This window comes from Physeter macrocephalus, chromosome 14 (assembly GCF_002837175.3).
Source record: "Physeter macrocephalus isolate SW-GA chromosome 14, ASM283717v5, whole genome shotgun sequence".
Classification (NCBI taxonomy): domain Eukaryota; kingdom Metazoa; phylum Chordata; class Mammalia; order Artiodactyla; family Physeteridae; genus Physeter; species Physeter macrocephalus.
The window spans coordinates 40,345,190-40,359,749 of NC_041227.1; the positions used below are offsets into that span (position 1 = coordinate 40,345,190).

Genomic DNA, 14,560 nt, shown 5'->3' on the forward strand with positions numbered 1-14,560 from the left:
TCCCCTTTCACTTATATTCCTGTCTTGACTACATGCAGGAATGCAACCCTTCAAGGACCATTCACTCCCTGACTTCATGTAACAAGATTCAGACCCCATATCTATTGTCTTGTATTTTTAACTACCAGGATTTGTGGCTTGAGTGTGCCTGGCACTTGAATGCTCCTGGTCTTCCTTCAAGGTAGTGTAGATTGTTGCTAGGTTACTAGATTCTTTTCTTGAGTGGTCATTAGCTTACAATAGTCTCCCAAACTCCCTTAAAATCCTCTCTGTCTTTAAACCCCTAGTAGGATTTTTTACTTAACTATTTAAGTATCCTACTCTATCCCTATCAGTTCTGTAGATGATTTTAGGTGATATCAAAATTAACATATTTATTATCATGTGTGAAAAAATTAGGCAAAAATTAAGCTCACAGTTTTATAGCTATGATTGCTATGGGACAAAATTAAGAAGCAATGTTAGGCCTGATTCAATTAAAAACATTATTAAGCATTAGTTGTCACAATAATGATGCATAACAAGCCATCTTCAATTTCAGAGGCTTAGAACAACAATCATCCCTTCTTTTTTTCAGAGAAGATCAACCACATCTAGTCTGGGCCAGCCAGGAAGGATGTCAGGCTGTGAGTTGAGTTCAGGTCTTATCCTCCTTAGATCAACTGTTCCCTAAAGGATGTTCTTCTTGGGGCAAAAGGCAGGAGTACAAGAAGGCAAACCCCAACTGTACAAATGCATTTCAAACCTCTGTTTGACTCACTTTTGCTAATATTCCATTAGCCAAAGCAAATTCCATGACCAAGCCCAATGTCAGGGAACAGTGAAGTCAACTTCTGTAGGGGTGGAAGACAGGAAGTGAGCCTTTCAAAACAATTACTTAATCCATTACATTAATAGTAAAGTTGGAACATAGATATGGCAAAAGTCAAGATGGTTCAAGAATGCTTGCTTTGGTTCAACACCACTTTAATTCAATATAATTGAATCCAGACAGGCCCTGCTTTCTATAGCTGTAATGATACCTATGCAACTACACATTCTGAGAAATAATTATTTGTAATTTTATTTGTTGCATGGAGTTTGTCAACACAAATCTCAAAAGAAAAACTTGGAGAATCTTCTAACTTCTCTTCATGTCTATGTATTTAAAAATCTGGTTAATTGTATTCTATATGCATTTCAGTATCTTTTCTTTGTGATGAGACTTGCTTCATTTTATTATTTTTTATGTAATGCAACTGACCTACAAAAGGTTACCATAATCAAGGCTTTGAAGAGGACAGTGGAGGTTGGTAATTGAAAATGAAAATGGTACTGTCTGTCCCAGACTCTTTCTATTTCAGCATCTTTTATCTCCTGCTAGGAGCCCTGAAATGTACCTCGTTTGTGTTCCAAGCAGCAGCAATCAAAATGAGGGAAGGACAGGCAAACTGAAATAAATAGGCTGTAGAGGCAATTTTTGTTTTGATCAGACTCTATTGTCTGTGTGAAATGGCATCATTTCTCTGGGGCACTCAGATGCATTGCCCAGCAGGGGAGAAACCCTTAGGATAATAACAGTTCCACACACATCAGAGTAATAAGTATCTGTCATTCTTCTCTCCCTCTTTCCAAATACACCACACACACACTTGGACATGCATACACATATACACGTGCATATTCACATAAGCGTGCCATTGCACACATACATAGTCATATATTCATACCACATGCACATGTATCATGCACACTCATGATATTAAATAAATGAATAATGTCTACCAAACATACCATTAGGGTCTTCAAAAGCGGATCTAAGAGACCTCTGCTCAAGAACATGGCAATATATAGAGCTACAACTATGATTTCTCTTTTCATCTCTGTCATGGATCTCAAAACCTTTCATTACATCTCATGCTAATCTGTGCCAATATGGTGGCATAACCTGAGATTTCTCAAACAAATGTACTATATTTTAAAATAATGAGGTTGAAAAGACAAAACCTAAGGCAAACAACTTAAATATTTACTGTCTGATTTGCCTTTTGGGTTTTGCTTTCTTCAACTTCTTTTTTCCTCTCTCGCCCAGCTCTTAATAGTGTTTTGTATGCTCCTTCATTTTCATTGAGCATTATTATATTGACTAGCATCCTCTCTATTAGCTAGAAAGTTCTCTGAGATGTCAGAGAGGTATCTTCATAGTAATATCACCAGGGTTATTACCATTGAGAGTAATGACTTTGAAAGAGACTTCCTGGAAGAATCAGCTACAGGTACCCTAGATCGCATCACAAACAATGACCCCAAGGAGAAAGGCAAAGAAGTAATGATTAAATGGTGTTAAGTCAATTAACTTTCCTTCCATAGTAATCATATCTTATGAAATATAACAAAGTTCTGATGGTGTCCAAGGAGTTAGAACATTTTATAGTTATTTTTATAGTGAAAAAGCTAAGGCTTTTAAATACTATGAGATTTGGTAAAAGTCACTGAAGAAATTAAGTGACCAGCCAGGATATTCTCTTTTATGACATGTCTGTGTCTTGCCCATTTTCTGTTGGGTTCCTTGTCTTTTCTATGTTATATTGTTTTCTTTATATATTAGTATATTTTCTTTATATATTAGTGTGTGTATATATACACACACACACACACACGTAAATGGCAAATATCTTCTACTCTGGTTTACTTTGCACTCTTAATGGTGTGTTTTGATAAAATAATGATGCTAATTTAAATGTTTTCCAGATTATTAGTCTTTTGCCTAATGGTCAGTGTTTTGTAACTGTGTAAGAAATTTTTGCCTAATGATATAAAGGTCTTTTTCCATGTTACCTTTCAAATTTAGTTCTATAATCTACCTGGAATTTATATTTTCGTATAGTGAAAATCCTTCAGTGTAGGTCTACTGTTTTTCCACCTGAACAAATTCTATTTTTTCCCTGAAAATTTTTTATTTCAAATTGCAAGTTTGAAAGAAGATTTTGCTAGGTATGAAATTTTACATTAGTGATATTTTCTTTAAGTGCTTTGGAGATATCATTACATTGTCTCTGGATTCCATGATTTTTATTGAGATGTCATCTATAATTCCTATTGTTGCTATTTTGAAGTTAATGGGTCTTTACTCCTAAATAATTTTATATTTTTTTCTTTAACCTTGATTTTCTGCAGGTTTACACTGATTGGCCTGAATAAGGTTTGCTTTGCATTAATTTTGCTTGGGTATCATAATACTCTTAAAGCAGTGGCTTGATATTTTCCATTCAGTTTGGGAAATTATCAGTCATTATCTTTTAAAATATTGCTTTTGACCCATTGCACATAGGATACACCCTATCTCTCTCATATGTCTGGTAATTCTTTTCATCTGTATTTTATTCTTTATATTTTCTTCTAACTTAGCTTTCAGTTTGTAAATTCCTTCTTCAGCTGTGTCTAATTGCCACCAAATCCACCTAGTTAATTCTAAACTTCAATTATTATATAATTTTCAGTTCTAGAATTTACATATGACTTTTTTATTTAGCGTCTAGTCCAGTTAAACTTCTTTGCCATGAGAATTCTCCCTCTCACCACCCAATTCTTAAACACATTAACCATATTTTAAAGTTGTATCTACAAATAGATCTCTAACATGTCTCTATATATTGTCTTATTGTCTTTGTTTTCAGTGATCCATTCTTGTTCCTCAGGAATGACCGGTAACTTTTTATTGAATGCTAGACACTATGTGCAAAAAATTGTAGAGATAACATGAGCCTCTGGGTGGCCTTATCTTCCTCCAGAGAGGATTTATTTTTGTTTCTGAAAGGCTGGTAGGATTGAGTAGAGCACTGAAATCTAATCAGAGATTAAATTGATTAAAAGTAGGCCTTCATTTTTTTTTAAGAACTAGTCTATTTCAAGTTCATTGCCCCCCAAGTATAACCCACAGAAAACTCAAGGTACTTATCAGAGCACCTCTTCTTTGGTGGGCCCTGACCTCAAAGTTTTTCCCCTCTACCCCCAAACCTCATTAAAAAACATCTGACGGCTCTGTTAAACTTCTTTGTATGTGGAGTATCAGGTTCACCATTTTTCACCTCCTCCAGCTTCTGCTGCATTAATGGCTCTCTAGTGCCTTAATTTCCTCAAATAATCTGTTCAATGTTTCTAGCTGTTCTTGGTGGGAGTGTTATTCTACAGTGTGATAGCCTACTTTAGGCAGAAATCCCTTTCTCTAGTTGTGGCGTGCAGGCTTCTCATTGCACTGGCTTCTCTTGCTGTGGAGCACGGGCTCTAGGTGTGCGGGCTTCAGTAGTGGCTCGTGGGCTCTAGAGCGGAGGCTCAGTAGTTGTGGCACGGGCTTAGTTGCTCTGTGGCATCTTCCCAGACCAGGGCTTGAACCTGTGTCCCCTGCATTAGCAGGCAGCTTCTTAACCACTGCACCACCAGAGAAGCCCTCTCAGAGTAATTTTAACTTGCATTTTTTTTCATTAATAGAGAAGTGAATCACATTTTCACACAACTACAGACAATTCTTATTTTTAAATTAACTTCCTGTTAGATTTCTTGCTCAATTTTCTATCCAATTGTCAATCTTGTTTATGTTTAGAAGTACTTTATATATCAAAGATATTAACCCTTTGTCTATGATAAAAGGTATAAATAATTTTCCTCAACTGGTAATATTTCTTTTTTTAAACATTTCTTATGGTAGCTTTTCCACCCATAAGTTTGTGTTTATATAAAGTCAAATAGTTCCATTTTTTCTAACTACTTCTGTTTTGAGGCATACTAGCAAAGATTTCCTGCTCCCAAGCTTAGAAAACTCCATCAGTAGTTTCTTCTGTAAGTGTGTCTGCAAGGAACATGCTGATGAGCAATTGAAAAATGGTCTATTTTCTAGAATTGACAGAGTAAGAAGAGATATGACATGGTTAAGTCCAGCTGGAAGTTTCAAGTTTTGTTTTCATTTTCCCAACCTCATCCTCAGGAACTAGTGAAAAAAACTCATGGGCACAGTCACTTTCATGTTGTCCTTGTAGGACTTGGGTATCCATGAGTCATGTTTTCTCATCAACTCTCATGTCATCAACAATATAACATTATTCTACATGGACATCTCCCAAATTCCCACATGTCTAATTAATTCTCACTTTTCTTCCTCAGCATTAGATGCAAAACTTGTTTGGCATCTCCACTTAAATGACCCTCTTCACCTCCCTTCACTTTGCTTGGTTTATATATTGTCAAGTACTGACCGTCCTACCTTCCATCCACCCAGGCTCAAAGAAAGATTAGTCACCTTACTTCTTAGGAAGTCTTACTTCTTGATTCTCAGCTTCAGTAAGTCATTACCAAGAGTGCAAGTTAAAGTTATCTTTCTTTGAAGAGATTATACACTGGATCTTTCCTAGCCTTGCTTCATCCTCACTAACAGGAAGGTCAAGTTGAACCTACCCTGGACTCAACAGGTATTCATGTAATGAAACTGAATTTAATCTTTTGTTTAAAAAAAGTACAGAAGTAATAAAAACTTTGAAGTTATGGACTCCTCTAGTACTTTCTATATTTGTATTTTCAAATGCCCTGGCTCTTCAAGCTGTGAAAACATAAAAGATATTTAACTAAGAAGTGAGATTATTGTCCTCTTGACTATCTGTAAATTTTATCACAATAAGAAATATGGATGTTAACTAGACTTATTATAGTGATCATTTTTTCCATATGTACAAATATCGGATCAAGGAAAACGGTCTCCTTACAACTACATTTAAGCATGTTATATAGTATAGCTTCAGCCACAGCGAGTGGATGACAAGCCTTATGAAACTGTGTAAATAGAGAACAGTGTAAATAGAGAACAATTACAACAGAAATTAACTAACGAAAGACGGGATTCTCAGCAATCCAAAATGGCAGCATATGAGGTCTTCTAGGGGAGCAACTGAGCCATTCATTTGTGTTTAAATTTCACTGCCAGGAGAATGAAGCTTTCAGCTTTCAGGCATGCCTGAGGCAAAATAGGTTTTCTTTTTTTCATTCTCTTCAAAGTTTAAGCTACATAAACTCACACACAAATTTCCCCAAATTCAAATTGAGGGTTGTTCTGATTAAACCAAGTTTTGCTGCTTTCATGCTACCAGCTTTCTAATTTGAGAAATTGTGCATGTATGTATGTGATTATCTCACAAATTAGAGAGAATTTAGAATATGACAGCATTAAAGTATTCAAGCAACTCAACCTACTATTTGCTCCTTTAAGCTCTTCTGCAAAAGAAGTTCAATCCCAGGAGTATTTTTAAACTTAAGAGGGCAATGGAGGGTGACAGAACAATTGGCAGTCAGGCTGTTCTAATTCTCTATTAATCAAGGACTATCTTCTTTTTCAGCTCAAGGCGAGGACACACCTAGAGTTCCTGTGAAAAGCGAAGGCTCTGGTGACACAGAAAATTCTACAAGTCCTGATGGTAAGTTTCTGAGCTATCTGAGTCACACAAACTACAAATCTGGAACATTTTCTCTGTGTAATCTAGGATTAAGGGAGCTGTCTAGTCTATGAGTCAACATATTCAGTTTGAAAAAGGTAAAGTTCAGAAACCGTTTTCTACTGGGAACTAACAAAATTGGCAGCCTTTTGAAAAAGACAGCATGTGCCTCAGTTTAATCTTACTTCCCAATATCAAGGAAACAGTGGATAAATCCAAGGCTAAACTGAAGTCTAGCTGGTGAACTTTATGGAAACACTCAGCATTCGGAGGAGCCCTGGCTTGAGTTTGGGCTAAGGTTATTCTTGGACCTTCATCACTTCAGCTCACTGTATCACACATCAGATGGCTTGGCCCAAAACACAGTGAGTCTTTAAAAGTACTTTATAAATAAATTTACAAAAACCTTTTTTTAGTCACATCTCACTTTGAAGGCATCTAGAAATTGTGAGCCTCAGGAATATTATAGCCTTGCCCCTGCACAATGATACTGGAAACCCTTTGAAATATCATTTAGAAAAACAACTATTTGAGCACACATGATTTCTAAATATTTAATTCCAAATTCCACTTGCCCACAGAGCTTAAGAGAACCAGAATTATTGTTCAGTGATCAACTGTTTATATGTTGTTTGGGTTATTTTAGCCAGGAAAAAAAAGCCAATTACTTTGAGTTGATAATGACCTTGGGAAAATTTCAGCCACTGGTAGAAGTTACTTGGTGGTTTTAAATGGTTTCCTATACCATGCATTCCACCCTGCTACAAGGCTTGCCCTCACCTTAATTGCCTCCCTTAATTATAAGCCCTTCTGCACCAACTGATTTTTTAAGTATTTAAAAAAAATTTTTTTATTTAAATTCATACAATTTTTAAAGGTCACTTTCCATTTATAGTTATTACAAAATATTGGCTATATTCCCCATGTTCTATAATACATCCTTAAGCCTATCATACACCCAATACAAACTGATTTTTTTTTTAACCCCTGGGCATGCTTTATCTAGGGGAATAATGTTGTCAAACCCCAGATTCATCCATTAAAAGCCACCCCATGTTGGTCATGCTCAGTTGAATGAAACCTGCCCCAGCCTTGCTGTGACACTATAGGCATGGTTCGTAACTAGTTCTCTGCAAAGCATGTTCCAAAGAATACCAGGTCCATGCAATGCTCAATGAATAAAAGGGAGATAAATGTGGGAAATACTGAGTTTTAGTCCTCACTTGGAGATTTGCCATGCACATTCCAGGCTCTACAAAGTCTCAGCTGTAAAGAAACTTCTTAACATCATTTAACATTGCTTTTCCCAAACTTATTTGCTCATGAAATGCTTTTCAGACTAACACTTGTTAGGTTTTGGAACTAGGGACCCTTGGGTTGGAGGAAGGAACACTCACCCATATTTTTATAGACCAGGATAGAAAGTGCATACATTATTCTTTTTTTAGAGGTACACTTCCTGTAACTGGCCAGTTTATACCTGGGGTAAAGAATGGGCTCACACATCATTAGAAACCGAGGCTAGTTTGCAGGAGGAACAAAGAGACCTGCTTTTAAAACCTTCCTCCTTGAGAGAGAGTTGGGTGGGCTGCCATCCAATGTCATTCCCTCTTCTTTCAAGTCTCTTTGGAATGTGAAATCCAGCACCTGCCACTGTTTTACTTTAATCGAGTTTCATGTTCAAGAAAAAGAGATTTGGATTGTTGCTTTTGTTCCAACAAATGAAGACTATCCAAATGAGAACGAACAGAGGTTACTTATTCAGAGCTTACCAAAGCATGGGTGTCACACAGCCATTATCACTTGTGTTTGGCCAACTCAAAGGCAGGGAGGGAAGTGGGGAACTTCTAACAAGAGGGAAGACTTCAAGCATCCTTGATTGGAGGTTGCTGGTAAGGGGAAGCTGCACTTGGGCTAACTAGAAGTGGCTGATTGGTTTGGGAACATATTTGGCTTTCCCTGGCTGGTCCTGTGTTGGGAGCATGGAGTAAAATACAGGAAAGCTGGCAGTCGCTGACCAAGTCCTGACCATTCTGAGCTGCTTGCTACAAAGGTTTGAAGTCAGAATTCTCTTGTTATGTTTGGCCTAGCCATTGTTCATCTGTATAAGTCTTGCAGTTTATAATATGGGCTTTGATGCTTTAAAAATACCAATCTAATTAAACCTACTGACCCTTGAAAATTTCCAGTGTCTGCTATGCCTGCTCTGGGCTCCTTCTGGACAATGGTATTAATTAATTATGCATGCTATTTGTATGCAAATGCTTACATAGAACACATGGTAAAGTAAAAGCACACGTTTCATCATTGCTGTGCCATCTGGTTAGATGTTTTGCTTTTCTATTTCATGGTGTCCACTACCAGTGCATCCACTGGCAAGTTTACAGCGTCAGTTTTGAATTTCAAAATTGAAGACCTAGCAAACCAAGCAGGCCTACTGGCATTGCTGTTTTAGAGGGAGCTAGCTGCTTACCTTTCTGCATGTCGATGATCTGGTTTGCTTTGTTTCCTCTTTATTTTCTTAGACATCTATTAAGGCCTTTGAATTTACCTAAGGATGGTAATAAATGCACACAAAATATCAACCCAAAAATCTGGTATGAAATGACAACTCAGCTCCTACAGTTTAGTAAAGAAGCAACTCTGCCCTCCCCATTCCCCTACCAGTAAAAATCTATAAGAGTGGTCCCCAAATCTTGAATGAATGAAAACAAACTGAACGAAGTATAAGATAGGAAATCAGGAATGTAACAATTCACAGGCCATTTTAATATGTTTAAGAGATTTGGGTTTAACAAATATTTAACCTTTTTGTTTTCCTTTCTGGTTCCAGTTGAAATGAATAATCAGGTTGACAGTGTAAATGACCCAACAGAGAGTCAGCAAGAAGATTAACTAATAGGTAAGTTGCCTCTGTTACAAGATTTTCAATTGATTAAATGGGCCAGCCATAGAAACTGCTTGTAAAAGGCATGTTGGATTTCCCTCAGTTCTATCCAGTCCCATGGATAGAACTTTTAAAATCTTTATACCAAATAACATATTGTAAGAAACTTACCATCTTTAAAGGAAAAAGATAAGCTACAGCATATCCAGATCATGTAATACCCTGGTTTTCTGAGCTTTGATGACAAGAAAAAAAATTTTCCACCCATCTCACCTCCTGGCTTCCTGGAGTGATCAAATTATTTCAGCAACCCCAAGCTGATTCTGAAGCATTGCTTTTCCAGAAGTTACCTGCTGAGTTGTTTAGTATCTCTATCTGTTTTTAAGCCTAACACTAAATCTTTGCCCTGGAGCATGTGAAAGGCATTTGAGTGTATTTGGGCTGATAGAAGCCTGCCGTATGTCCCATCCTCTCACACCACTACCTGTGGACCTGAACCTCTACACAAAGGTTTGTGGAGTTGAAGGAGCCTCAGGGAATTCCACAGGAACATAAATGGGGCCAGATGATGTTTAGGAGTTTTTCCAGACCAACATTCTAAATCACTCAGCCCAGACTGAAGTATATCTAGAATAATGAGTGGTCTGTAACACTTTTGTGTATCTTGAGGGCTGGAGAGAAGAATTAATTAGAGAAAAGAAGCCAGCCTAGCTATTCTGATTCCTAGCTTAAAATACTAAGCTGTGAAAAAAACTATGGGATAAATGAATTGTGCATCATCCAGGGCAAGACACAAATGTGTTGAGACCTTTGCCTCTGTCGACTGAAAAAAAAATGCACAACCTCAAAGTTGAGAATTATGTTTTATTTGGTGGACCTTCTGAGGACTTCAAGCCCAGGATAGCTCTGCAGGACTGCTCTGAAGAGGTAAGGGGGGAAGCAGGAACTATAGGAGTTTTACAACAAAGACCAGGTAGTCGGAACATGAAAAGATTACTGTTATCTAAAGAAAACCAGATATCTCAAGTTAATGAATTTAGCCCTTTGCTACCTATGGGAAGATGCAAGAATCTGGGCTCTTTGGAATCATTCCTTTGATATGCAGCTTAGCTATCTGGGGCCAGTATCCTGTTCTTTCCCATCCTGAGTCCCCTCTTAGGAGTGGCTGCAGTGGCTGACGACTTATCATGGAGTGACAGAATACAGCAGGCAACATTTTTCATTCACAGTGCTTCCCCATGGTCATAAATTGGACCAGCATTTGGAAGCAAAAAAGAACAAATTATTATCATTAGTATAACTAGTAGTAATCTGGTTGCAATAAACCATCAAGTCCACAGGAGAGATAGCTGGAGAAGCCAAATTCTAGAAGGATCAGGTAGAGAGAAAAAGATAAATGTTTCATTTTTGTTTACAAAGGTATACTTTATCAACGTGTAGGTCATAGCAGAAAAGATTTTTTTTCTGGGAAAAAAACTAAGAAGTATATTTCAGAAAGTCATATAATTTTGAATTATATTTATCAGTTAATTAATTCCTGATGAGGTGCTGAACCAAGATGGTGGAGTAGAAGGACGTGCTCTCACTCCGTCTTGCGAGAACACCAGAATCACAACTAGCTGCTGGACAATCATCAACAGGAAGACAGACACTGGAACTCACCAAAAAAGATACCCCACATCCAAAGAAAAATCCAAAGAAAAAGAAGAAGCCATAATGAGACGGTGGGAGAGGCACAATCACAGTAAAATCAAATCCCATAACTGCTGGGTGGGTGACTCACAGACTGGAGAACACTTATACCACAGAAGTCCACCCACTGGAGTGAAGGTTCTGAGCCCAATGTCAGGCTTCCCAACCTGGGGGTCCAGCAACAGGAGGAGGAATTCCTAGAGAATCAGATTTTGAAGGCTAGCGGGATTGGATTGCAGGACTTCCACAGGACTGGGGAAAACAGAGACTCCACTCTTGGAGGGCACACACAAAGTAGTTTGTGCATCAGGACCCAGGGGAAGGAGGAGTGACCCCATAGAGACTGAGCCAGACCTATCTGCTAGTGTTGGAGGGTCTCCTGCAGAGGCAGGAGGTGGCTGTGGCTCACTGTGGGGAAAAGGACACTGGCAGCAGAAGTTCTGGGAAGTACTCCTTGGCGTGAGCCCTTCCAGAGTCTGTCATTAGCCCCACCAAAGAGCCCAGGTAGTCTACAGTGTTGGGTTGCCTCAGGCCAAACAAACAACCAACTGGGGAGGGGACCCAGCCCCACGCATCAACAGTCAAGCAGATTAAAGTTTTACTGAGCTCTGCCCACCACCAGTCCCTCGCATCAGGAAACTTGCACAAGCCTCTTAGATAGCCTCATCCACCAGAGGGCAGACAGCAGAAGCAAGAAGAACTACAATCCTGCAGCCTGTGGAACAAAAACCACATTCACAGAAAGACAGACAAGATGAAAAGGCAGAGAGCTATGTACAAGATGAAGAACAAGATAAAACCCCAGAAAAACAACTAAATGAAGCAGAGATAGATAGGCAACCTTCCAGAAAAAGAATTCAGAACCTCGGAAAGAGAGTGGAGGCAAAGATGGAGAAGATGCAAGAAATGTTTAACAAAGACCTAGAGAATTAAAGAACACAAACAGAGATGAACAATACAATCACTGAAATGAAAACTATACTAGAAGGAATCAATAGCAGAATAACTGAGGCAGAAGAAGGGATAAGTGACCTGGAAGACAGAATGGTGGAATTCACTGCTGCGGAACAGAAAAAAGAATGAAAAGAAATGATGACAGCCTAAGAGACCTCTGGGACAACATTAAATGCAACAACATTTGCAGTATAGGGGTCCCAGAAAAAGATGAGAGAGAGAAAGGATCTGAGAAAATGAGAGTCCCATACAGGATAAACCCAAGGAGAAACATGCCAAGACACATAGAAATCAAATTGGCAAAGATTAAAGACAAAGACAAATTATTGAAAGCAGCAAGGGAAAAACAACAAATAACATACAAGGGAACTCCCATAAGGTTAACAAGCTGATTTCTCAGCAGAAACTCTACAAGCCAGAAGGCAGTGGCATGATATACTTAAAGTGATGAAAGGGAAGAACCTACAACCAAGATTACTCTACCCAGCAAGGATCTCATTCAATGGAGAAATCAAAAGCTTTACAGACAAGCAAAAGCTAAGAGAATTCAGCACCACCAAACCAGCTCTACAACAAATGCTAAAGGAACTTCTCTAAGCGGGAAACACAAGAGAAGCAAAGGACCTACCAAAACAAATGCATAACAATTAAGAAAATGGTAATAGGAACATACATATCGATAATTACCTCAAACGTGAATGGATTAAATGCTCCAACCAAAAGACACAGGCTCACTGAATGGATACAAAAACAAGATCCATATATATGCTGTCTACAAGAGACCCACTTCAGACCTAGGGACACATATAGACTGAAAGTGAGGGGATGGAAAAAGATATTCCATGCAAATGGAAATCAAAAGAGAGCTGATGTAGCAAGACTCGTATCAGATAAAATAGACTTTAAAATAAAGAATGTTACAAGAGACAAGAAGGACACTACATAATGATCAAGGGATCAATCCAAGAGGGAGATATAACAATTATAAATATATAAAAATAGGCTTTAAAATAAAGAATGTTACAAGAGACAAGGAAGGACACTACATAATCATCAGGAGATCAATCCACGAAGGCGATATAACAATTATAAATATATATGCAACCAACCTAGGAGCACCTCAATACATAAGGCAACTGCTAACAGCTATAAAAGAGGAAATCGACAGTAACACAGTAATAGTGGGGGAATTTAACACCTCATTTACACCAATGGACAGATCATCCAAAACGAAAATAAATATGGAAACACAAGCTTTAAATGACACAATAGACCAGATAGATTTAATTGATATTTATAGGACATTCCATCCCAAAACAGCAGATTACACTTTCTTCTCAAGTACGCATGGAACATTCTCCAGGATAGAGCACATCTTGGGTCACAAATCAAGCCTCAGTGTATTTAAGAAAACTGAAATCATATCAGGCATCTTTTCTGACCACATTGCTATGAGATTAGAAATGAATTACAGCGAAAAAAACGTACAAAACACATGGAGGCTGAACAATATGTTACTAAATAACCAAGAGATCACTGAAGAAATCAAGAGGAAATCAAAAAATACCTAGAGACAAATGACAAGGAAAACACGACGATCCAAAACCTATGGGATGCAGCAAAAGCAGTTCTAAGAGGGACGTTTATAGCTATACAAGCCTACCTGAAGGAACAAGAAAAATCTCAAATAAACAATCTGACCTTACACCTAAAGGACCTAGAGCAAGAAGAACAAACAAAACCCAAAGTTAGCAGAAGGAAAGAAATCATAAAGATCAGAGCAGAAATAAATGCAATGGAAACAAAGAAAACAATAGCAAAGTTCAATAAAACTAAAAGGTGGTTCATTGAGAAAAAACAAAATTGATAAACCATTAGCCTGACTCATCAAGAAAAAGAGGGAGAGGATTCAAATCAATAAAATTAGAAATGAAAAAGAAGTTACAATGACACAGCAGAAATACAAAGCATCCTAAGAGACGACTACAAACAACTCTATGCCAATAAAATGGAGAGCCTGGAAGAAATGGACAAATTCTTAGGAAAGTATAACCTTCCAAGACTGAACCAGGAAGAAAATATGAACAGAAGGATCACAAGTAATGAAATTGAAACTGTGATTAGAAAAGTCCAGGACCAGATGGTTTCACAGGTGAATTCTATCAAACATTTAGAGAAGAGCTAACACCCATCCTTCTCAAACTCTTCCAAAGAACTGCGGAGGAAGGAACACTCCCAAACTCATTCTATGAGGCCACCATCACCCTGATACCAAAACCAGACAAAGATACTACAATAAAAGAAAATTACAGACCAATATCACTGATGAATATAGATGCAAAAATCCTCAGGAACAAGACAAGGATGTTCACTCTCACCAGTATTACTCAACATAGTTTTGGAGGTCCTACCCACAGCAATCAGAGAAAGAAAAGAAATAAAAAGAATACAAATTGGAAAAGAAGTAAAGCTGTCACTGTTTGCAGATGACATGATACTATACATAGAGAATCCCAAAAATGCCACCAGAAAACTACTAGACCTAACAGTGAATTTGGTAAAGTTGCAGGAT

General features: G+C 37.9%; 1 protein-coding gene across 2 annotated transcripts in view; it reads left to right on the forward strand.

Moving 5' to 3' along the window:
• MACROD2 (mono-ADP ribosylhydrolase 2) overlaps window positions 1–14,560 on the forward strand; it is a 2,044,226-nt gene that overhangs the window by 2,016,017 nt on the left and 13,649 nt on the right. For both annotated transcript variants that reach the window (XM_028499297.2, XM_028499299.2), the window contains 2 exons: window positions 6,360–6,437; window positions 9,289–9,357. In XM_028499297.2, the coding sequence (XP_028355098.1) occupies window positions 6,360–6,437; window positions 9,289–9,350 (140 nt within the window). In that variant the 3' untranslated portion in view covers window positions 9,351–9,357. The remainder of the gene's footprint in view (window positions 1–6,359; window positions 6,438–9,288; window positions 9,358–14,560) is intronic.